Source organism: Leptosomus discolor, chromosome 25 (genome assembly GCF_034619465.1).
Source record: "Leptosomus discolor isolate bLepDis1 chromosome 25, bLepDis1.hap2, whole genome shotgun sequence".
In the NCBI taxonomy this organism is placed as follows: Eukaryota; Metazoa; Chordata; class Aves; order Leptosomiformes; family Leptosomidae; genus Leptosomus; species Leptosomus discolor.
The window spans coordinates 3,511,862-3,536,935 of NC_141415.1; the positions used below are offsets into that span (position 1 = coordinate 3,511,862).

Here is a 25,074-nt window from a genome sequence, read left to right on the forward strand (position 1 = left end):
TAAAGAGCAGCAAAACCCTTCCCCCTTTGGGAAAATGCTCCTCTGCCGTGAGGTTTCCTGGTGAGGACCTGCCTGGCCTCACCAGGGTCTGAAGAGACCCCAGCACGTGCCAATGGGTCGTCACCGGAGCCAGGGGAAGGATGCTCTGCCTGAGTATTTGGGGATTTACACCCCGGTGGGAGCATTCATTGCATTAAGGCCCCCGGCGCTCGGTGGGATGCGAGGGACCCGTTGAAGCAGCTCGTTGCACGGACCGTTCAGACATCTGCTCCCATCCCCGGGGATGCGCCTCGTTAGTTAACGCTAACCACGAGCGCTCCTCTTGCTGTGGGGCTTGAAGAAACCCTGGAGGGTTTTGTTACGGGGACTGGGGATTCTTGGAGGAGGTTTTCCAAACCCTACCTTTGTCCATTGCTTTCCTGCCGCAAAAACTGGATGAAACGGGAAAACAGAGAAGCATGACTATAAGTACTGTTTACATTCGTACTGTAGAGACCAGAATGAGTTACGATTTCAATGCATATCCAGAGACCTTTAAAACCTGATATTTAACCCTGAGAACATATCTGCAGATGCTTTGTTTTGGCTATGCAAACAAATCTTTAAGACATAATTGCACTTTCTCTGTATATAACAAAAAAAAAATCCATAAAGCTTATTCAAATATTCAAAAGAAAGGTGCTAGTTTAAGACATTAGAGATTTTTGTTCACAAACCCTTGTCTTTCCTGTAATTATTCTTAATATTATTTCACTTGGCTCATCTTTCACTGGCTACTTGGCTGCACTCTGGAAGAATAATATACAAGAAAATATCTTAATTGTGAAATAACATTAATAAATAATTCCTTTAAGTAAAAGGACAGCCATACTCATTTGTTAATGTCTGAAAAACATCGTTACCGTGATGAGATCATTTCAAAACTAAAATGTTTCTCTTTCACCAACAATAGATTTCACATTTAATTCTCATAAGAAAAATATTAAACTCTTTGCAAGTGCAGTGAGCTGTAAAACCCAGAATCAGTAAGAGATCCTGCTTCGAAAGTTAAGGTGTCTACTTGAAATATCTGAAATTAGCTCAATATCTAAGATCTATTGATCTGTGTCTGGAAGAGCTCTTGAAAAGGAGATTCAAATGAAGTCCTTCCAGGCTGGGCAAGAGATGGAAGCCTCTTTCTGTTATACCAGCGACTCTTTCACAACGTGTTCCTTATCCCTTGCTTTTGCTTCGCCAGGAGCATCATCTCGCTTCTCTGTGCTGGAAACGGGTGCAAGACCAAAGGCAGGGGCTGTCTCCACATCTGTCCCACTGTTCCCGTACATCTCGTGCATTTTGGTAGCAATCAGACCTTCCTTCTCGGGCGCGTCCTCTCTCAGGTCATCCTCGTCCTTGCTGTGCCTGTACATGTAGGACGCTTGCTTCACCGAGCGCCTCAGGAGGTACCTCCGGAAAGCCCTCTGGATTTTTGTAGCGCAGACTTCCTCATGTTTCCTTTTCAGAGTGGTGGTGATGGGTTCGTAGGAAACCTTTGAGGGGTTCGCAGCCATGAACTTCTCCTCCATGGTGGCCTTCAAGGCATCCATCTCTCCTGAGTCTCCCAGCACTTCCTTAGTCAGGGCAAAGAGGATATCCAGACAGTGGATTTTGTCCCCAGCAACCATTGGTAGATCCATGGTGATTAGCTTGATCTTATTCGGCTTGGGAATTTTGAGTGGCTCCTGTAAGGTGTCTACGAAGTCAGACAAGGTGCTGTATGCAATGAACTGGGTGGCGTCCGGGTCAAACTTCTCCCAAGTTTCATAAAACATTTCAAAATCATCTTCGCAGAGGGGTTCGCTGCTCTCCTCTGTGGCCACGTTGAAGTTCTCCAGGATGATGGCAATGTACATGTTCACCACGATGAGAAAGGAAATGATGATGTAGCTGCAGAAGAAGAAGATGCCAATGGATGGGTTGCCACAGTTCCCTTTTACTGAACTGCCAGGGTTTTCCAGGTTGGGGTCGCAGTCAGGGGGACCGCTGTTCAGGATCGGGCTGAGGAGACCATCCCATCCAGCCGACGTGGTGATCTGGAAGAGGCAGATGATGCTGTTCCCAAAAGTTTCGAAGTTGAAGATGTCATCGATCCCCGCCTCCTTCTTTACATAGGCGAAGTTGGACATCCCGAAGATGGAGTAGATGAACATGACAAGGAAAAGCAGGAGGCCAATGTTGAACAGGGCAGGCAGGGACATCATCAGAGCGAAGAGAAGAGTCCGGATGCCTTTTGCCCCCCGGATCAGCCGGAGGACACGGCCAATCCTTGCCAGCCTGATGACCCTGAAGAGAGTGGGTGATACGAAGTACTTCTCTATGATGTCTGAGAGGACGATACCTGTGAAGGGATGAAGAAGAGGTGAGTTTGCCATGCTCTGCAGCCAGCACAGGGAGGTAAGGTGGAGCTACTCTGCTCCATGTGCCAGAGTTGGGCAGATACAAGGAGATGAGGCCGCCCTGAACAGCACACAGCTCTCTGCTCCTCCGGTGGCAAAGGGAACATATTAAAAAATAAACTCTGAGCACAGAGCCGAAGGTTAAATGCTGGTGCTCTGTTTCAGCAGTGCAGCCAGGCAACATGGAGACAAGGGGAACCCAGCATCAAGGAAGAGCGAGACACATCCTCAGCCCTCATCCAGCCTGGTGGCATGGGGTAGCCTCACATCCGTCTTGTCTCAGGGTCCTGTTAGCTTGGCCCTGCTCAAAGGGTGGGTGTAAGGAGGTGGCCAGTGACAGCTTGGTGGCTGTAGATCAGTTAGACCATTTCCACTCTTTTTTATCCAGTGGGACCCCTGAGGAACTGGTTGAACCAGCAGGACTCACCTAAGATGGAGAGGATGACCACCACAAAGTCAAAGATATTCCAGCCAATAGTGAAGTAGTAGTAACGCAAGGCGAACATTTTGAGCACACACTCTCCAGTGAAGATGACAATGAAGACCAGGTTTATCTTGTATAGGACAGATGTTTTGAGTTCGCTTTGATCATCTGTTTCGACCATCATGGTCACCATGTTAAGACAAATCAGGATCATGATGGTTATGTCAAACACTTGCTTGGTAACAAAGTCAAACACCATCCCTTGGAACTTGTTCTGCCGTCAGGGCCACGTGGGTGATGATGGAGAACCGGAGATGAGGTGGGAACACGGGACAGACACACACAACACAAAAGACACAACAGAAAGAGAAGAAGGAACCGTATGTAAAAACTCAGGGTTGTGGTAAATACGCAGATCTCGCAGCCCAAAAAGCTATGTGAGGAGGATAGCCAGCACCTTGCAGGATGAAGCCCATCTGGTAATAACCACGGCCAGGAGATTTGGGCACAGGGACAGTTGCTTTCTAATTATAGCCAGAGCTAATGCACCAGGGCAAAAATGAACACATGGAATAGGTCTCACTTGAGCAGGGCTACCAAAACCAAACCCAGCTCACAACTGTGTATGTATTGGCTGGACCAGGGTCACTTCTAGGAGCGTTGAAAGCTGAGCTTTCCCTGAGTCTAACTCCCTTCAAGAGAGGAGCTGAGAGCTGAGCTAGGAGAAAACTTTAATTTCTGCAAAAGGGATCCTTGCCTTGCCTTTGCCAGCAGACCCAGGGCTGAAGAGCAGACCCAAAGAAGGTTGCCGGGTGTGAACCTCTTCTGAAGCCCCAGCTCTTAGCAAGGTCCTGCCTGAAAAGTAGCAATGGGGAGCCAGGATTTGGCTCCTTGCCCTGACAAATGGTCTTCCCTAGACCCTTCTCATTCACTTTGGGATAGCTGGTGGCTTGGAGTGCTCCCTTCCTGCTGCACTCCACGGTGATTAACCCAACATACCGATGGCCTGGGGATGGGCTTCTGGGGTTTCTTGGAGCCAAGCTTCTTCATGGCATTATAGTATTTCTTCTGCTCTTCCGTCATGAAGATGTCTTTGCCTCCAAAGTATAAAAGGAATCACTGCTGTTAGTCTTGAGAACTCACCTTTTCCTACCAAGCATCTCAGACCATGCTCCTTCCCACCAAGCATCTCCATCCAAGCTCCTATCAGGCATTTCTCGCTGCACTGACTCAGTGAAACCTGCTACCTCCCTGCTTGTCCTTTTCTATGCTGCTTCTCTAGTTCACAGCACCCATGGGTGCTCACCCCAGCGCTGCAGTTTCCTCCTGCAGAGGTGAGATGCTGCCTCCCAACCTGCTGCAGCGAGTGGGGCACCCCATGCCCTGCCAGGGCTCACCCCTTCGTTGCTGGCCAGATCCTACTGGGACCAAGGCAGCATCTCGGTGTGCTTCAGAGCTTGCTCAGCTTAAACAACATGCTCCTTGTTACCTACCCTCTGCCCACTTCCCCCTCTGGCAGCCCAGGGGTATTAGTCCTGTGCTGCTTGCTTGAAAGCAGAAGTTGAGTCTGTCCTTGATGCATGGAAAAATGATGAGAAAGGGTCATGGGGTAGCAAATAGAAGTGATGACACAGGCATACAGCCTTGCCTCTGTGGCACAAGCAAGAGAAAATTCATCCCCCCTCATCTCCTCCCTCTACACCTATCAATGAAATCTTCTGTAAATGCTGTGGCCAGGACACAGATCCCTGGGTGCTGTTTGTCCAGCTCTCCTTGTTCACTCTGCGGGAAGCCACTAATGGATGCCAGCAATTCAGGCTGCAGAGAGAGCCTGGGGCCCATTCAAGCACCAGGCATGGTGGCCCTGGTCCCCTCACTCCGTGACCGTGCTGGTCCCCTCCATCCTGGACCAGTGCCCCAGGAGGCAACATGGCTGAGGGCCCAGAAAATACTTATCTTTTTCTTCTGCTGGTTGAAGTTGTCGATGATGACGCCGATGAAGAGGTTCAGGGTGAAGAAAGCACCAAAGATGATGAAAATGACAAAGTAGATGTACATGTAGAGGTTGATCTCATACACTGGCTGCTCTTCAATCTGACGAGGAGAAATGAGAAAGGTGAGATTAACCATCTCCAGAAAGTGTGTCCCCAAGCCCCCAGGAGAGGGGTCACTATCCTGACAGACCCATGGGATGGCTGCTCGAAAACTTTTGGCAGATGCTATGTGGGTTAAGTGGTCCCCATGGGAGTAGCCATGGGAAGGGACAGCCTCATGACACCGGCTGGGGGACAAGGATGTGCTGACCCCTGATCAGATGCCATGGGCTGGGGAACAGGAATGGATGCCCAGGTGCAGCAATGTCAATGAGCAAACTTGAGTTTCTTCCAAGGGCTGAAATGCAGCCAAGAGGGGAAAGGAAAAGTGGCTTGATTTGTGCCATGCCAGCACACGGGAGTGGCACAGCCTGGCAGCCTCAGAAATCTCTCCTTATCTCAAGGGGCATCACTTCATTCTGCTCTGGATTGACTGGAGATCACCACCAGCTTCCCCCACTTCGAGGAAAGCTCTTGGCAGAAGAGAGCAGATTTGCTCCTAAAACAGCTTTGCCCCAGGTGTTCGGGGAGACAGGAACCCAAGCCATTTTCAGAGGGAGCTGGAAGTGGCTCCTCCGCTGCGCGCCGGCAGCTGCAGCCGGGGTGAGCAGAGCAGCGGTTTCTGATGCTAAAAAAGGCAACGAAAACAAGATGTTCAGGCCCCTGGGTGTGCAGGGCTGACCCCCCGAGTCGGGCACGGGCAAATTCACTCAGTCAGAGAAAGGTAAGAAGTCCCTTCTGCTGCATTGGCTCGTGGTGGTGTGTGCACACATGGGCTGGCGTGGGGATGCTTTTGTGGCTGGATCACAGTAGAAACAACCTCTGCGTTAAACTCTTCAAAACACTTTTTTCTTTTTTTTTAATAACCCATTTAACCCAAAGGTTAAATGCTCGCTGCTCTGTTTTAATAATCCATTTATTGCTCAAGGCAAGCCAGGCGCTTTATCCAGGATGGGATAAGCTCTCCAGCACATGGAGAGCATTGTGTCACAGCAGGGTGAAGGATGAGCCCTCCAGGCTGGAGCTGCGGTGACAGAGCAGGGATTTTGGACCACGAAACTGAAGCTGAGAGGAGCGGGCTTGGCCCCAGCTGTAGCCTGGGTGGGATGGAAGATCGTTGTGAGGGCCAGGGTGCAGCTGGGATGCAGGTGACAACGACCTGGGTAGCACAAGGCACCAGAAGGGACACAACTGAGGCTGTGCACGTGAACAGAGGGGATGTTTTGGGTGTTTTGCCACACTTTGGCCCATGTCCTAGCCAAAGCCATGGGTGGGATGCAGGCAGCCCTTCAGCAGAGCCAGAGGGGATGCCGTGGCCAAGGGGACCATCCCCAGCCCGTGCCGAGCTCCCTCTTGGCCCCAGGACTCTGCTCCCAGCCTTCCAGGGGGAACTGGCCTGGTGGGATGAGCGATGCTCGGTGCGGGTTGTGAGACAGCCCTGCTCGTCCCCTCACCTCGCGCGAGTCCACGGCAGCGTACATGATGTCCATCCAGCCTTTGAAGGTCGCCTGCGGGGACAGTGGAAAAGAACAGGTTCACTGGGAGGTATCTGGGGCTAGGGAGGGAGGGGAGGGTGACGGGTGTGTGTTTGAGGGTTTAGCTCTGAGCGTGCCTGTTCAGCCTGGAGTTACAGCTCCTTCGTGGGAACGGCAGGAGAGGGACCATGAATTGAAGCCACAAAAAAAATGCCCTGATACAGAAACACTGGGATTTGCACATGCACACACAGAGCTCCATTCTGTGGCTGAGGTTACCAGGGATTTCCCAAAACACTGCTGCAAACTGAGCCGGGAAAAGAAGGAATTGACTGTTCTCCCCCCTCAAACAGAGTGCGTTTTCCCAACGGCAGAGCTGTGCTGGGGCAGGCTGCCTCCCTCCCGCTCCCCACCTGTGCCACCGCCATAGCCCTGGCTTCTGTCTCGCTGCCTCTGCTACCTGCTGGATCCCGATCCTGGCAGGGTTGTGTGTGTGTGGGCGCACTGCATCTTTTACAAGCTTTTGCTGCTGATTTGTTAAACAAAAAGCCTGACCATCTTGTTTCCTGAATCTGATGGAACAGTAAATCTGAAGAGGAAGCTGAATTTAAAGCTGGTTCATCAATTTGAGTTATGCTCGAATTCTGCAGCCACCAGTTCCCCTGGATCTGATGGAAGCCAACCCAATAACAGAGCCCACACCTATGTTTTTTACAAAAATTGCGGTGAGCAGTTCCCCTTCTGCTTGCCTGTGGTGTGTTCAGTGGAAGCACGTCTGCGTTCGCCCGCTGCCCTGCAGCGGACACATGCACTCTTTTTCCAGTCGTCATCTTCCCCGTGTAAAACCCTTGCAGCCTACGACTACAGCAGAGTGAACTTTTCAAGTGGGTGGGAGGAAAAGAGTGAGCCTCCCCTCCTCTCTTCTGCATCCTGTGCTGCGCAGAGGACTCCTTGCAGCTCCAGGCTTGGTGCTACCTGCACTCATCCACAGCAGTTCCCTCGTGACACGCCTTCCCCTCCCATCTTCAACCCTGTCCCTTTCCTCCTTGGCTCTGCAGGGTTTTTTTGTGTTAAATACCAATTTTGGAGCTAAGAAGCAGCTAAGAGGCCCCATCTGGGCATCAGGGCAGCATCTTGCTTCAGCCTTGGTGCTAATCACGCTGCCCTGCTGCAGTGATGCACGTCTTGGAGGGATGGCAGCTGCTTTTGTTACGTACCACCTGCAGCAAGGAGAGGTATCCCAAGCCCACGTTGTCGAAGTTGACCTTGACGTTGACCCATCTGACCTCGTTGGTGTGGAGGAGGGCCATGCAGTCGCTCTTGTTGTTCACCACGCTGATGTCGAAGAGTTCCCCTGTGGTGGTGTTGACGCATCGGTAGTACTTCCCCGCAAAGAGGTTCACCCCCATAATGCTGAATATGAGCCAGAAGATGAGGCAGACCAGCAGGACATTCATGATGGAGGGGATGGCGCCCAGCAAGGCGTTCACCACCACCTGCAAGGGAAGAAAAGACCTTGGACGACCTGCGTAGGGAACCAGGCTAGCAATGATGTGGACCTTCATGTCCCTGTGCCCTAGCCTTACCCTCCCCAGCAGCACCAAGTGGGCTCAAACTGGACCAAAGGTACCTTAGCATCGATCCCACTGATCTGGAGGCCCCTGAAAACCAACTGGGATGGGTCCTGATGTAGGTGACTGCTGAACAGTGCAGTGTTGCATGTCCATGTCAGACCCAGCAGCATATGGGCGAGGCACCTACCCTCATGCCTTCAAATCTGGACAGGGCACGCAGTGGTCTCAGAGCCCTCAGTGTCCTCAGGGACTTGATGGCTCCCAGCTCGGAGTATCCCAGCCAGTTCGCTGTCAGGCTGATAATGGAAACCTGGAAGGAGCAGCCCATGGGATTAGCAGCATCTCAGATGGAAACACAACTGAACCACATCCCTGCAGCTCCTGAGCTTCCCTCCTCTCCCCAGCACTCCCTCAGGCTGGTGGTCATTGTCTTGTCTTGGGACACAGGGGCTGGCATTGAGTCCTTGGGTCCCTGGTGACTACCCACACCTCCCTCTTGGGTATGAGGGTGGAGGTGATAGGGGATGCGGAAGTACTGCACAGGAGGAACGGCCTGATCTGTCATGGAGCATTTGGGAGACCCTATGTCCCTTCACATCCCTACTAGTGTCTGGAAGAACAGCACGGTCTTCTTCTTGGCTTCAGCATAGAACAGAAAGGGTTTGCAAGGGTTTTGTCAACCAGGGAAAGAAGTGGAGGACCATTATTTTAAGCAATGGTTTAAGCCCTTGTTCCACAGCCACCCCATTGCCCTTTAAACTACAATACGCATTCGTTTCCAACAGCTTGCTACAGTCCCCTAATGCTCTCAAATCCCTTGGCCGACTATGGCTCTAGAGGAGGTCGTCAGACAATACTTACATCAACAATGAGGAAATCCAGCCAGCACCAGGCGTTGGTGAAGTACACCTTGAAGCCGTAGGCCACCCACTTAAGCAACATCTCAATGACGAAGATGTAGGAGAAGACCTTGTCGGCGTACTCCAGGATGGTGCGTATCACCTTTCGTTGTTCAATGTAGATGTCCTCAAAAGCCTGGAAGAGTTGTGGAGCTACGTGACAGTCATTCTTCCATTAGACCTGCTGCATGGCTCAGTGCAACCACATCCATGCCTGTGTCGTCCCTGCTTTCCTAGGGCTTGGGGCAGCTTGAAGATTTGAGAGCCTACCTACAGGTGGCATTTACTGATGTTCCTGATCAACATGGGGTCTATTTCTTGTTTACAAGTTCTTGTTGGCTGCGTAGGGTGGTGTTTGTCCTGAAGCAAAGCTTCGCTGAAGCAAATGCCCAGCTGCATCAAATTTCCACCAGTCTGAGCACAAGTCAAAAGCCAGGACACCAACCTGCACCTTTGGATGCCCTGGTAGTTTTGAAAATGCTCTTGGGAGTCCGGGTTACTGCTATGTCCGTGTGACATGTAAAACATGAGCAATTGGAGGTACGGGCATGGTGGCCAGGTGTTTTACAGCTGTTTTAGCAGAGCTTTCAATTCCGGCACTAGCTACACCCTCAGACATCCCCAAACTGCACTTCAGAGTGTCATGCAGACATGTAAAGTATGTCTGAAAACCAGTTCAGTCCCTCTATTCTCCTTCCCTCTCTCTTTACCTCCAAACTTGTAGGGAAGTGCTCTCCCCGTTAGCTCTGTGTTATTTACTGGTGCAGCTGTTACATCCAGCCCAAGTCCTCAGAGAGGACTGACAGGCTGACATGCAGCTTTTTAATGAGGTTGATTTAAATGGACACCCACGTTCTGGAAGGGTGCACCGGTCAGCAGCTGGAAGTGCTGACCAGCAAAATAATAACCATGAATTATTTGTAAAGCACCTCCAGACAGGCAGTTACGGCGGCAGTGAAATGAGGAACCATCCACACAAAGCTGAATAGATGGTGCAGACAGTTCGTGGTTGGCGTTAAGAGCAGGAGGGGAGGCTGTAGGCGTTGCATCCCCTTGAGCCCATGGACCACAGCCCATGATGGATGCTGGGGAGGGTTGTACAGGGGTGATTGTACTGATGCAGGGCACTTGGAGGGCGAGGAGAGGATGTTTATATCCCCTTGCAAGGCTGTACATTGGGCAGACCTGAGCCAAATGGGATTTTATATCAAACATCTGCCCACAGCTGGGTTATTTTGCACAGGAGACAACCAGGCGATGCCCAGAGCCTCCGGTGCTGCTGCCTGGGCCCTGCCTGTGTTCCTGGGCTCCTACCAAGCTGGGGAGCTGCTGCGGAGCTAGTGGGACAGGGCGAAAGGTGGGACCTACCAGCGCCCCACTACTGAGGAGGATCATGAAGACGATGAAGGTCTCGAACCAGTCGTGCTCCACGATGCGGAAGCAGGTTTTCCGGATGTTCCACCATACCTTCCCTCTGTCACTGGTGATGTCCACATAGAGGCAGGGAAACCTCTTCACGCAGGCTGGGAATGGGACAAAGAGCTGTGGGTTATCTCCTGGCCAGGGTGTTTCCACCAACACGATACTATTTGTGCTTTTATTGTCTTTTCAAATCCTCCTAGGGGGAGGCTGGGGCAGCATCCTGCTGGGTTTGAGGGTGTGCACACAAGAGGGGAGCCCCATGGAGATCATCTCCCTGGTAGTACAGGAGGATTTGGAGTTTGGGCTGAGCTAAGTGAGCCTGGGGGTTGTTATGCTGCAAGAGTTGGTTGGCAATGGCCCCTCCATACACACCTCCCCCTCTCCACAGGGTCCCCTGCCCTACTCGGCCCCTCACCTTCGGTGAAGCACTCTTCAGGCTCATTGCTGTCCTCAGCCTCTTCTGCCACCTCCTCCTCCTCGGGCGGCGGGGGCTTGTAATCCACGGTGCTGCACAGGGACGATGCGTTGTCACTGGAGAGGGGATTCTGCAAAGGGAGAGGAGGATTCAGGCTGGGCTGCCCTGCAGAAGGGATGCTCCTGGGCTGCGGGGATGCCTCTGGCTGTCCTCCAGCTCCTCCTGCCCCCAGAGAGACCTGGCAGTACCAGGGGAGACACTGGTGGGACCCCCTTGCTTGAAGGCTGCTCACAGTCCCTCTCCTACGAAAACAGCCCAGAGTGAAGCTGTTGAATCACCCGGGGCTGCAAACCTTGGAGGATCGTTGGTACCTGAGCTTGCACAAGCTTTGCTTTTCATCCAGGTTCAGAGGAGCAAAAGGTCCCCTGACCCCAGCCTTCCTCCCCCACACAGCAAGTCCATCTCCTACCCACTTGTACCATCACTTTGGGCTGATTTTCTCACCTCCACCTCCTCCTCTGCATGCCCCCCATCTAAGAAATGCTCTGCCAAACACCCTTTGGTACAACGAGACCTGCAGAAACCTGGGTGGCCACTGTGGCACTTCTCTCAAATCCTGCTGGCTCGGCTCATGCCGAAGGGCTTTTAGGCTGAGGTTCACTCAAGTTCAAAACCTGCATCCCAAATATCTCTCACCAGCTCCATCCCGCTCCACAGCTCTGCTTGGCTGGCTTCCCAGACACCACTCAGCAAGGCCCAGAGGGGCTGATAACGAGAGGAAACCTTGGCATGCCCCTGGGATTTTTTTTCCTCCTTTTTTTTTTTTTTTTTTGGCTTTCCGAGAAGACTTTCTGCAGCACTTGAGGAAAGAGCAGATCCCCAGACCTGCGTGTCCTACCTCGGAGCAGCTGGGAACCAGAAGATCTTGGATGCAGGACAGCATTGGCCTGCATGAGAAGGAGATAATCCTCCCCCAAGGTTGCTAGTGCTTTCAGTAGTAAATAAAGTGTCTCCTCCGTCCTCCAACAAGCCAGGGAGACCCCCTGGGGTAATTTGAGGCACTGTCATTGCCTGCAGCCTCCAGGGTCACAGCCACAACTCTAGGAGAAGGCATTGCTTTGGGGCACCCTTGCAGCCCGACTTCTGCATGCTGGGGACACTCAGGGCGATGCCTTGAGGAGCAGGACACAGCAGCAGTGGTGGCACCAGCTGTCGGCTGGTGGCTCTGCAGGAGCCGTGGGGCCACCCTCCGCCGGGGCTGCGGGCAGGACTGGAGGGGCAGGCGGATCAGGAGGCCTCAACATGGAGCCAGGCAAGCTGTGACCCCGGGGAAGGACACGTGGAAACCATCCGCCTCAGGACAAGTCTCGCAAAGACACGAGGTGGGGACAAACCAGCAGAGCCACCCCAGAGCTGGGAGGAAAGGTGCCCAAGAGGCACTTGGCAGGCTCGTGTCACCCGGGAGCTCTGGGTGCTGATGCTCAGGGCTGTTGGATGGGGACAGGGATAACTGTGCTGGTCCCATTGCGTGGTCCCCCAAACCCCACCCCTGGGGGCTCCTGAGCCCCCTAGCAGCTGCGACCAGCAGGTCTGCAGGGCAATTTCCATCACACACCTGGTCCGGCACCTCCAGCCTGGCTGGATGTTTCCACCCAAATCTAGGGCTTTCCCCATCCTTGCCAGCACGGAGCACTGGCATTCAGGTGCTGTGCACCCTCACTCACCCCATGACCCCCCTAATTCACAGCACTTGACGATAGTCCTGCGACGCACCACAGCCCAGGGCATCTCAGGAGACATTGCCCTGCCCAGCAGGACAGAAGTCCAAGGCAAAAATCCCCCAGGAAGAGCCCTGAGCCACTCCAGTAACTCTGCACAGCCGTAGCACACCAACACTGCTACTCCTGTCGCCTCCACGCTGCTTTGTGATGCAAAAGGTAAATCAACCATAAAATGCAAAAGTGCTCGAGGAGAGCAGCCGTGCTGCTGCCATCATCCTGCCGCTATCATTTCACCCTGAAAAACATCTTTGCCTTGGAAAGGAGCTGCTTGGGAAGGGGGAGAGCATTTATCAGCCTTTTCTGAGCAGCCCATCTGGAGAAAACCCCCCAGTTTGCCATCATCACCGGTGGCCCGTGTCTCCGGCGAGGCGGTGTGCCGGGCTTTGGCTCCATCTGGAGCTAGTCAAGGGCATATGAACACACCGAGCTAGCAGCAATCTTTCCAGAGGACCAGCTCAGGGCTACCACCAATTAGCACCCGACTTCTAATTACTAGGCAGTCAATTCACATGATGACCACCAGCCTATTGCCCACCCTGTCTGTCTGGGCAGGGGTCGGGTTGTTAATGCACCCCCCTGGTTTGCACCTTGGCCAACATTCAATTGAATTTAGCCACCAAAACCAGCAGCAATGATGGGGTGAGCTGGTATTTAGTGGTTGAGAGATGCTGTTTACCCTCTGCACGTGCTGAGCAGCCAGGGGTGGCTCTCAAAATACGAGCTCTGTGCAGGGTGTCGGGGCAGGTACCGCTAGATGTCAGCTGAACACAGCCCCCGACGCCGGAGCCACGTGGGGACATGGCTGACAGCTGCACAAGGAGGGTTTTCCCCAGCCTCTGGGAAGCACATCGTGGTGGTGGGGAACTGAGCTTCCTGGGGACCCCACAGGCCAGCCTGGATGTGTCCCCCTTGGCAGCTGGGTTGGCACTAGCATCGCCTCTGTGCAGGGTGACTGTATGCCCAGTGTGCACGGCGTGGGTGTTCTGGGGAGTAATGCGACTGCACTGGACTTGTAGGAAAAATCTGGGGAAAAATGCCACCTCTCAGCCCTCCTGCTGACAGCACTAAGGGGGGAACAACAACAGCAACTCCCCTTGCTCCTTCCCTTGACGGAGGTGCTCCAGGCAAGTTTGTCCCTTCTGAGCACAGCAAGCAGCACGTTTGCAATGGGTCCCGGCTAGACACCACCTTTCCTGATGTCTTCCTGCTGCAGCCCCAACTGCTGAAAACACCCTGTTTTCCCAGCCAAAAATTCTAATAAATAAATAGTGAGGGTTGTCCCCTCTTCTTGCACTGTGCCTCGAGCAAAGCCAGGTCCCTATGACTGCGTGGAGCTGCAAGGAGCCTGCAGGTGGGGCGGGAGGAGGACGGCTCTGGGCTTTTTGGGAGTTTTGGTTAATTTTCCAGCCCTGCATTGGGCTGCCTGTGCAATCACAGCCAGGCATTCAGCAGCAGCACCCAAACTGCACCACTGCCTTCTGCCCCAGCACACCACCCTGAGCAGGACTAGCTGGGACAGAGCTCCCAACGGCTCCTCAACTCATGAGCAGACGCATTTGCCATCAGTAGTGATGATAAACCCCCGGGTCAGAGCTGTTCTATTATTTGTACAAACCCCCTTTCCAGACTGATGCAGTTGCTCCTCCCCAGTGCAGCATCCCCACTGCCCTGTATTTCCCCAGGACCTCGGTGCGGCCACGTTGTGAGCAGTTATTTCGCACCGTACTATCACCCTCCTTTGTCTGTCCACACGGGCCTTCCCGAGTTTCTTGTCTTGCATCTCCCTGTCACCCTCCCAGAGCACCAAGGCGATCGGTGCCCCACGAGCCTGGACAGACCTCTCTGTGCCTTGACACAGCAATGCCGACATCAGCTGTCTCGCCAGCTTTGGATCCAAAATGCTTTGCTTCATGTTCACTTGTGCTAAGCTCCTCCATCTGGTTTCATACCCTCCCCGCTGATGCTTTCTGAGGCATTAGCAGTGGATCCAATGTTGGTGCCATCAGCAGATTTCCTAGCATCAAATTCCTCTTGAACATCTTTAACCCCAAACTGAGCGCTTTGACTCTTGCACCGACCCCGTGGTGCAGTGAGTCCCCCTGGCATTAGCAATAACCCCACAGCCTGACCCAAAACAGTCCAAACCCCTGCTTGGACCCCAGCACCTCCAGCTTACACTGGGATTTCCAGTGAAAACCCCCAAGTTCGGCTCATGTCACACATTGTGGAAAAGCTAAAAGTAACCAAAACCAGCATCACTCTTCGGGCAGCACAACAAGAATGGGTCAGTCCCAGAAACCCTTCCACCCACCTTTCTTACCTTGGCATCTTCAGTGTCAGACTGGGTGCTCGTCTCCTCGTAGAGGTCAGACTCCTCCGAGGCAATGGGGACTTGCACCATCAGGCTGGGGTTGTTAATGAAATTCATGTGGTCTAGTTCATCCATAAAAAAATGCTCTTTGCCAGTGACTCCGTCCAGGTACTCCGATTTGGGCTCCTGGCCAGTGTCCACGTGGTTTAGCACAGAGTTGTCCCTCTTATTGGGCTCTTGCTCTTCCTCTGGGGCCACCTTCTTCCCCTTCCACAGCCTGCGGAGCAGCGTGAGGATAGAGCTCTTTACAAAGTCGATCCCCTTGGTGATCCTGCCAATAGCGATCTGCAAATTGTTCATCTCTCCATCATCGTCAGATGCCGCCAGGCTATCGGCGCTGAAGGAGCTCAGCAGTAAAGCTAAGAACAGGTTCAGCACCTGGAGGGGACAAAAATAAATACTGGCGCTGATGTCCAGCACCAGCATCATCCCCACAGGCCGGAGTGGCAAGGAACAGTCATGGCCTGTGAAGAACACTTATGGGTCATGGGACTCCCTCCTCCTGTTGCCCAGCTCTAGGGACTCTGGAGATGCCAATCCCATCTCCTGGAGGACATGGACACGATCCAGCTCCCCTTTGAGCTCCGATGCCCTCAGCGTCACCCCCAGCTGCTTGGGTCCTGCTGATCCATTTGCAAGCAATGCCAGTTGTCACTTCTGCCCCTTTCAAACCACCTCCCCTGCGGGTCCATCAGTGTGTCCTTCCCTTCGCTTTCTTGGAGCTCTTGGCCTGGCTGGTCCTCACGTGGCACTCCCCAAGCCTGTGGTGCTTCTCCCCACCACCCACAGGGACGCAACTCAGCTCTGCCCCTTCTCTTCCCGGGGATAAACCTGCTTATTGTCCTCCCAGCTGCGACTCTTCCTCTCCTCTTTGCTCTGGAAGCTCAGATGCCCAGCGAGCTCCTGAGGATCTCCAACACCCTGGAGTCATGTAGGAGCCTGAGCCACAGCCATAACCTCATCCCTTTTGATCAGAGACTGCTCTGCTCCATGGAAAGTGGTGTTTCATCTCAGCATAAGTCAGCTCATGGGATGCAAAGGCAATGCTCTATATAGGTCCAAGCAAAAGCTTTCTCCTGCTTCCCCCTGTTCTCTCTTACTTCACCATGCCCAAAACGTGACTGGACCCCACGGCAGCCTCTCCTGGCATGGGTGGACTCGCTGCATGCCAGAAACCTGGAGCAGCTCATGAGAAGAGGAGTGGGACGGGCTCTGCCTGGGGTACGGGAGCATCGGGAGCACCCAGACACGCACATGCTGTGCAGAGCGGCCGATGGGCCAAGCCCACAGCTGTTGGTGTTTGTGCCTTTTTGTGCCAGCAGCGTATCTGAGAAGGGAATTAGCTGCTATTCAAGGTCACTGCTGTTTTCACATGGCTCATACCATATGACTTAAATCGCATCTTTAAATAAATCCCTACTACCCCATCAGTTTAATACTTATGTTAAGTACCAATTACAGCTAATAGTTGCTGTTGGCTCTGGCTTTTTTTGGACAGGAGTCCGTTACCTTGTCACCCGACTGACTTCCTCCCTTTTCCCTTAATAACCCCAAAGGAAATGCTCAAAGTGTCATTAACAGTAAAGGACGACTGGCCGTTGCCTTATTCCTCTCAGGGGAAGTGGGCAGAAACACACACCTCCCTGCGGCCGGGATGCTCGGGAGGCTGTGCGGGACAGGCTCCAGGACTCGGAAATACCGGAGACGTGGCCAGGAGAGCTTGGCAGAGAGGATGAGGAAGGCAGAGATGGCTCTGTAGGTGGTCATGCACCGTGTTTCTCTACTTAGCTTTAAATTAACCCTGAGCAGCAGCAGCACAGAGCACAGCAGGGGCTGCAAAGCTTGCCCTGAAGGCTGGGGTGCAGTCTCAGGGAGGGCTGCACCTCTGGGAGGACTGCCTCTGACCCCACCAGCTGAAAATCGTGCCGCCCCCCTATCATCTCCAGGAAAGCCTCCTGGAGGGGTAGATGGGCTGTCCTACTCTGAAAACTGGCTCCAGAAGACGAAAGGTTTCCAGAGCCCCTTTTGGGGAGGGTCTCCAGGGAGCCCTCGCTGCAATTCCCAGTCTCTCAGCTCCTGCGCTCTCTGCAGACTGTCCTGGAGATATTCCTCCTGCTTACGGGTGATTTGCAGCCTGGTTCAGCGTTGTAACTCAAGAGATGTCCCTTGAAAGGTGACTTTACAGGCTGTTGCTGACTGCTGGGGGATGGGCAGCCCGGGGGGGAGTGATGTCATCAGATTTGATGACCGATGCACATCTGCCCAGCACGACCCAGCGCAGACCCCAGGACACCCCAGGGTGAGGTCTGCAGCCAGCATGGCTCTCTGTGCTGCTACGGGGACCAGTTCAAAGCCCCAAATACCTGGCACAGACCATGGAAGCCAAGCAGCACCCAAATCCCAAATTTCTGCCCTCAAAGTGGGACACTCCAAGCTGTCCTACCCCAGACCCAAGCCATGGGGTGGTCTGGGTTTCTCTCCAGGGGTGCTTTCACCCCTCTGGAGGGCTGTGCCAGCCCAGGGCCGGAGCAGCCACCCGTGGTGGAGAGGGAGGCGTCAGCAGCTCCCTTCAGCAGATAGTTTTTCAAAGCAGATTCCAAAGGGCTTACACAACCCCAGCAAGTAATAGGAGCGATTCGGCAAGCCGCCACGCTTCCCTCCCCTGCCTTGCTCCTCAAGAAGGGAGAGCAGGGCCCACGCTGCTTGGAAAACAAGCTTCAAAGCCTCCAGCGAGAGGGACAAGTTTAGAAAGGATTTCACGCTCGCCTGGAACTTGCAAACCTGCAGCGCGGGCAGCGAGCAGCTCGGGTTAGCGGGGAGGGCAACGGGCAGAGAGGGAGGGTGATGGTGACCAGGGGTTCACCAGGACCTGGGGAAGGAGCCCCTGTGCTGCAGAAGGGTTGTACATCGCTGGGATGCCACCTGGACCGCGGTGAGCATTGGGGATGCTGGGGATCTGCCAAAGCCTTCCAGAGGGGGGTCTGCTCCCAAAAGCACCCGGGAGAAATGGGCCAGCCCTGGGGTGAGCTGGATGCAACACTGCCTCCATTCCTTGTTTCAGGAGAGTGGGAAACGGGGGAGGAAAGCCTGGAAAGCCATGTGGAGAAGAAAGGACAGCCTGAAGATGAGCTCTCTTTTGTCCCAGAGTTGCTCCCGCATCTGCCTAAAGCCTGCTGTCAAATTTTCTGTGCCTCAGTTTCCCCTCCTGTTCCTGATCTGGTTTCAGCTGAAGGCCCCTCAGAAATGGCTTCTTACCCTGCTTACACAGCACACGCCTGCCTGGTCTACAGGAGGGAGGTCAAGTCCTCTGCTTGTACCCTGTACAGCTCCAAGACCATGCCTACAGGCATGGCCCTGTAGATGAGCTGAGCTGGACCGCATTGGCCAGTGAGTGAGGGGCAGTGGTGTCCCCACCCACAACCTCCTCCATCCTCACCCCTCATCTTTCATTGAGGGTCCCCCCCAGCTCCAAGACTCACCACGAGGTTCCCAATGACCATGACCATCATGAAGACGATGAGGCACATGGTCTGGCCGGCCACCTCCATGCAGTCCCACATGGTCTCGATCCACTCCCCACAGAGGATGCGGAAGACGATGAGGAAGGAGTGGAAGAAGTCATGCATGTGCCAGCGGGGCAGCGTGCAGTCGATGGAGATCTTGCACACACACTCTATGTAGCTCTTTCCAAAGAGCTGCATCCCCACCACAGCAAAGATGAAGACGATGATGGCCAGCACCAGCGTGAGGTTGCCCAGAGCGCCCACTGAGTTGCCGATGATCTTGATGAGCATGTTGAGGGTGGGCCAGGACTTGGCGAGCTTGAAAACCCTCAGCTACAAGGAGCAAAGAGACAAGGTGCTGATTTGCCTGGGGCTTCTATTGCCACAAGGTGTCAGCAAGGGTGTGAAGCTGGGATTAGACCTGCATGTGGCAGTTTTATTAAAGCAGGAGGGATTGAACACCCAACTGCTTTGCAAAGAGTATGGACTCCGACTTTCTTAAATATTTAGCTCGACTTTCAGTGTTATCTTTGACAGGGGACAAGCCATAAAGGAGGTTGAACAAGCCATTCTCCACCCTGGTGGCAACTGCATCCAAAACCCCCTCGTCCCCACAGCACATACCAAGCGGAAGGAGCGGAGCACGGAGAGCCCTTGCACATTTGCCAGGCCCAGCTCCACCAGGCTCAGTGTGACGATGATGCTGTCGAAGATGTTCCAACCCTGCTGGAAATACTCATAGGGGTCCAGAGCAATGAGCTTCAGCACCATCTCCGCTGTGAAGATCCCAGTAAAGACCTGTGGGAAACAGCACCCTGTCACTTCGCTTGTAAACTGGTGCTGAGCCTCGGTATGGGGTAGGTAGCACCTCTTTCTTGGTGTATTCCCAAAGTGTTTCATCCTATTAAGTCCAGTCCCAGTTGGGAACAAGCTCCCCAGCTGCTCCCCAGTGTGGCTTGTGAAGCCAGGCTGGCAGTACTGGTGACTGATTGCTTCTGGAGAGACACAAAGGTGCATGTTGGCAGGTGGAAATTAAAAATAAAGCTTTGAACGACTGCTGAATCACAGAGATTCCCAGCACTGGGAACTGGGCTGCTACTGGGACGCCCCTGCCCCTCCCTGAGCCCTGTGAAAGCTGATCTGGCTTTTACACATTGCTCTTTTCCTGGGACTACAACAGCGCTGCGCATTATCACGTTACTCCGGAGGGGGATCAGCGATGTGACAATTTGCATCCTCGAGGCAATTTCATGACACAGCATGTGCAGAAGTGGCCTGGTGACAAATTTTGCCCCGGGTGTGGATCGTGTTGGGACACACAGGTCCTTGCCTCCACTGTGCAGGGAGGAGAAGCTGCAGGGAGACTTCTGCATCAGCATGCCAGGGGATGCTCCCTAACCTGCCCCTTTGCAGGCCAGTCCACAAATGTCCCTTTTTCTGCTCCTGCCAGCTGATCCCTGCTCTTCTCCTTTACAGCCTGGCCACCTTTCCGCCTGCAGTGAAACAGGCGGCTTTCATCTTGGGCACAGGCGGGCAATGTGGGGGAGACTGGCTCAGTGCGAGCTCCTTGTCCTGCTCCCATCCCTACCTGGCCCTTCCCCAGCAAATCATCCCCATCCCCACCGGTACTGAGGTCTACACGCAGCCAGAAACCGCTGCTGGCCCGAAGGAAAAGCCGGAGGCGTCTTTACAGTGTGACTGTGCTTTGAGCAACAGCCGATTAATCCCCTTGTATTTCCTGAGTGAAACCAGAGACAAAGCAGCTATGTGCTGGGCGTCATCCTGCCCGCCCGGCGCTCAGCACCGGCATGTGTCACCGCGCCGCGTGTGCCCAGAGAGGCCCCGGCAGGTGCTGGAGCAGGGCAAGGTGGCAGGAGAGGGGATGGTGAGCTCTCCTGTCCCTTGGCTGCATTTCCCAGAGCTACCAGGAGCCTCTTGGACTGGTCACACCAGCAGATTGCACCCAGCTGAAAGCCATTTACCCTGCACTCCAAGCAGGGGCAGCCACAGCTGGTTGCTAAATACACCCATGAAATAAGACAGCCCAGATTTGTGGTGATTTCACTGGGAAAAGTCCTGATTATTATAATTTTTTTTTTTTTTTTCAAATGCTGCTAGCACTGTTGCCTCCTGCTCCATGGGGACCTGTTTGCTCTCAGCATCTGAATTGGACCCTGCTCTGCCACACGGCCACCCAGCGAGACAGAAGCTGCAGCAGAAGGGGAGCAGGAGATGATGGATCCCACCCCCACATCACTTCCCTTGATCTGAGCCATCCTGGAGTCCCATCCATCACAGGCATGCCTGTGATCAGGCCCTGCAGCTGGGACATGTTTCCAGGCATGCATGCATGCTGTCCAGGTGACACAACGGCAGCAGAGGGCATCTGCCCACCAGGGTGGATGGTGTGGCTGCTGTGGCTCTAAATGGGGAAGGATGGGATGCCCGAAGCTGCCTACCAGGTTCCCCACGGTCAGCACGTTCTCAAACTCCTCCGTCATGGGATAATGCTCCATGGCCATGAAGACTGTGTTGAGCACAATGCAGATGGTGATGCCCAGGTCCACGAAGGGGTCCATCACCACCAGCTTGACAAACTCCTTCAGCTTCACCCACAGAGGACAGCAGTTCCAGACCAGGAACGTGTGGGCAAATTTGTACCACCAGGGCGGGCACTTCTGGTGAGCTTCCTCCAGCTCTGAGGGCAGGAAAGAAAACCAACATCAGTGTAGGCTTATCCTGTCCTCCCCTGGGTGGGACAAGTGCTAGCCCATTAGAAGAGACCTCTCCTGAGGTCCTGAAGCAGCCCTAAACCATCTATGAGATTAATAGGGGGGCTAAAAGGAGGAACCTTCTCATGCCCAGTTCTGTTGGAGACCTTGCCCTCCAAACCAGAGAGGGATGGAAAGGCAGATCAGTCAGGGAGCTGTGGGTCCAATCCTGTGCTCAGCACCTGGGCAGGATTTGAGGTGTCCCTGCAATCTCAGCTTGGCATGAGGTTGCAGAGACACCCAAGGAACCCGCTCTGGGGTGGCCAGAGGGTTTGGTGCCCATTCTCAGGGAGGATGGGGCTGAGGAGCCCGTTATGGCTTGAGTCTGTGGTACTTGTAGCTGAAGTTGAGACAGCAGCTCTTGGGAAGCCACTCAACAGCTCTCAGCTGACTCTGGAGACTGCTGTAATCAATTGCAATCCCATTCATTTGCATGAGCTATCGTATTATTGCCTCCAGGCATCACCCTAGTGAGCTGGGATGAAGAGCTTTGCTTGAGCATCACTGCAGTGCACTGACCCTGTATGGAGAACCCAGAGTCATCCCTTGTGTGAGGCTGGGGATGTGGGACAGCCACTCTCACTGGTGTGTGCTGAGCATGCCAAGCCCACCAACGCACAACGGTTGGGCTAAACCAGCCGGCACACACACCCAGACCGGAGAAGGACATACCTTCCACGGCGTTGGAGATGACGCTGATGGCGCTCCCCACCCTCTTCTCGAGGCCTGGCCCATCTTGGTTGCCCACAGCGAGGTGGTTGTGGTCTGATTTCTCCAGCTCATTGGTTGGCTTGAACTAGAAGGAGAGGAGGCCAGAGGGGTTGGATGCAGAGCGCTGCCAGCTATTTAATGCACTTAAAGACAGAGCAGGCAGAAAAAAGGGCACGGTCTGGAGAGACCTTGGGGTGCAACACGGGAACTACAGGTGGGCTGCAGAAAGGCTCGTAGGACCCGACCCACAACAGGCTGGGCACCAGCCTGTCCCTCCACTGGGGTTTACTGGGGTGGGCACCTCACGGGATGGCAGAGACAGAGCTGATCACGTACGTCAACCACCGTAGCGGACCGCTGCAGCACGACCTTGGGGACCACTTGCCCGTTGCAGTCCTTTGCCTTGTCCTGGTCACTGTTCAGGTCCGAGTCGCGCTCCTTCTCAGCCACGCTGCTGGGCAGGGAACCGCCGCTGGACCGCCGGTCCTGCAACTGCACCAACCCAAGGCCCCATCACCTGCGCGTCCGCAGCCATCGGGAGCTTCCCGCAATCGCTGCAGGGCACCAGGCTAAGGAGGGGGACAAGTGGAGCCCCAGGACCGTCCGGGGCAGGACTTTGTGACTCCAAAGTCTGCTGCCGGGCAGCAAACTCAGATCCTCACGAGCAACAATAAGGTACAACAATCTGCAGTCGCTAAACCGAAATTGCAAGGTGTTCCTTTTCACTTGCACACCCCACTATACCGAGGTCTCCACACAGCAGTATTAGATCTGTTCAAATTTGGTCAGGGTGAATAATTCACGAGGACAAACCTATGCAAACCTTCTGATTTCTGTCTTGCAGGAAACTTTAATCTTTGAAACATGCTTTCATCCCAAATGGGAAAGAAGCAAAATCTTCAAGGCTCTTGCTGGAATGTCATGTCCAAGATTTTTGGACTTGCGCTGAATTTGTGAATGTTTGGTCAAAATTATTTTTTTTTTCTCCCTGAATGTTGTTTTATTAGATTTTCATTTGCACATGCAATTGTGGTTTGGTTTTTTTTTTCCTTCTTTCTTTCTGACAGTAGTATTATTATTTGAGGTTTGCTACACCCTGTGATAGCACTAAGGATGCCACAGCGGAGTGGGAATCTCTCTGTTCCCACTGCACATCGCTGAGATGGAACACGGTTTCCACACTCGGTTGCTGGATATTAGACGGATTGAAGCACCCATTTCTTGTAGGCGCTTTGCCGTCGCTCTCAGCCTTATTCCCTCTGTCTTCTCCATTTCTCTAGGTGGCAATAAAGGAGTATCATCCCTTAATAAAGCCTTTGGGCAACTCACTGGTTAACTTGCTCAGGGAACTGGCCACAGCACCAGCTTTATGCCCGGTCCTGGAGTCCCCATCCCTCAGGCAGGACTTGCTTAGACCCATCTCCTGCAAACAGCAGCAGCCAGATAAGAGCAAGCCACTTCCTCGGCGGATGTTGTGGCTTGGCACAGATAAGCAATGAGAGACAGAGGCTCTAGGGAGAGGAAAACATTGTTTTGTGTCTTTCTCGACATGCAAGGAAGCTGGTCTCTTGCCCAGACTAACAGATAGATTTGCAGGGATGTCCTCTGTGGATGTTGCTGACATAGACCAAAATGATGATTAGAGATGGAAAATGGCTGGGCTGCAGTATCAGGCATCACAGAAGCTTTTGCCTGTGTTTTTACAGGCATATTGTGCTGAAAAGGACCGGAAAGGGGCTAAGGTAACACCCTGGGACCGGAATGGAGCAAATGTCTCTTGTCTAGACAGTGCTTTCACCAAGAAAGTTTGGACAAGATCCTTGAGGTCCCTTCCAACTTGGTATTCGTAGAATCATAGAATAGTTTGGGTTGGAGGGGACCTTTAGAGGCCATCTAGTCCAACCCCCTGCAGTGAGCAGGGACGTCTTTAGCTGGATCAGGTTGCTCAGAGCCCCGTCCAGCCTGACCTTGAACGTTCCCAGCGATGGGGCTTCTACCACTGCTCTGGGCAGCCTGTGCCACTGTCTCACTGTCCTCATGTGAAAAATGCCTTCCTTTGTATCTAGTCTAAATCTCCCCTCTTCCAGTTTGAAACCGTTACCTCTTGTCCTATCACTACCCTCCCTGATCAAGAATCCCTCCCCACCTTCCCTGTACCCCACTTTAACCACTCTAAGGTCTCCCCGGAGCCTTTTCCTCTCCAGTCTGAACAATCCCAACTCTCTCAGCCTGTCCTCACTGGGGAGGTGCTCCAGACCCCTGAGCATCTTTGTGACCCTCCTCTGGACTCACTCAAGCAGGTCCATGTCTTTCGTGTGCTGAGGACCCCAGAGCTGGACGCAGTACTCCAGGTAGGGTCTCACCAGAGACGAGCAGAGCAGAGGGGGAGAATCCCCTCCCTCGACCTGCTGGCCACGCTGCATTTGATGCAGCCCAGGATGCGACTGGCTTTATGGGCTGTGAGTGCACATTGATGGATGTCCAGCTTTTTGTCCACCAGCACCCCCAAGTCCTTCCTGGAAGGGCTGCTCTCTGTCCCTTCATCCCCCAGCCTGTATGGATTCCAGGACCATGTGCAGGACCTTGCACTTGGCCTTGTTGAACCTCATGATGTTGACACAGGCCCACTTCTCAAGCTTGTCCATGTCCCTCTGGATGGCATCCCTTCCCTCCAGCGTGTCAACCTCACCACTCAGCTTGGTGTCACCTGCAAACTTGCTGAGGGTGTTCTTTGACTCTCTGAAATGGGTGGAAATCGGGCAGCTTCAGAAACCACCCATTTTGACACCAGCTCCTTTGACTGCAAACCCTCTGCAGCATCAGGCACGCATATCTGCTCATGTGCTGGGGCAGAGCAGTGAGGCCAGATCCTGAGAGCTGTATCTGAGCTCCTGAAAGGACACCAGGACTTCCCCAGGCAAGACACAGGGTCTCTCAAAACCTCTCTTCTGTTTCTAGTCTTGACCAAAAGCAAATGGTTTGCTAATGCATTTAGCTTTGCTGCAACTGCTCTCTTCTTGAGTGCTTCTTTTGTACCCTGATCATAATCTGCCCATGCAGGCTCTCTGCCAGGTTTCCTGCTCTTGATGTGCTGCAGGAAGATATATTGTTAGTTCTGGTGCCTTTTATGTCCTGTTTCTCACCTCCTCCTTTCAAGCAATACTGCACCTCTGTGCTGCACCTCTCTTCTGCCTCCCAGT

General features: G+C 53.5%; 1 protein-coding gene across 1 annotated transcript in view; it reads right to left on the reverse strand.

Annotated features, from left to right (window-relative positions):
- Nucleotides 1–1,181: 1,181 nt before the first annotated feature.
- The window catches only part of SCN4A (sodium voltage-gated channel alpha subunit 4), a 32,297-nt gene continuing 8,404 nt past the window's right edge, over nt 1,182–25,074 (reverse strand). The window contains exons 10-26 of the mRNA XM_086478086.1: nt 22,211–22,366; nt 21,836–21,959; nt 20,852–21,090; nt 19,017–19,190; nt 18,369–18,725; nt 14,839–15,267; nt 10,998–11,021; nt 10,738–10,867; nt 10,269–10,423; nt 8,863–9,036; nt 8,189–8,311; nt 7,645–7,923; nt 6,407–6,460; nt 4,816–4,953; nt 3,859–3,963; nt 2,863–3,133; nt 1,182–2,377 (exon numbers count right to left, since the gene is read on the reverse strand). Of these exons, the coding sequence (XP_086334212.1) occupies nt 1,182–2,377; nt 2,863–3,133; nt 3,859–3,963; nt 4,816–4,953; nt 6,407–6,460; nt 7,645–7,923; nt 8,189–8,311; nt 8,863–9,036; nt 10,269–10,423; nt 10,738–10,867; nt 10,998–11,021; nt 14,839–15,267; nt 18,369–18,725; nt 19,017–19,190; nt 20,852–21,090; nt 21,836–21,959; nt 22,211–22,366 (4,128 nt within the window). The remainder of the gene's footprint in view (nt 2,378–2,862; nt 3,134–3,858; nt 3,964–4,815; nt 4,954–6,406; nt 6,461–7,644; nt 7,924–8,188; nt 8,312–8,862; nt 9,037–10,268; nt 10,424–10,737; nt 10,868–10,997; nt 11,022–14,838; nt 15,268–18,368; nt 18,726–19,016; nt 19,191–20,851; nt 21,091–21,835; nt 21,960–22,210; nt 22,367–25,074) is intronic.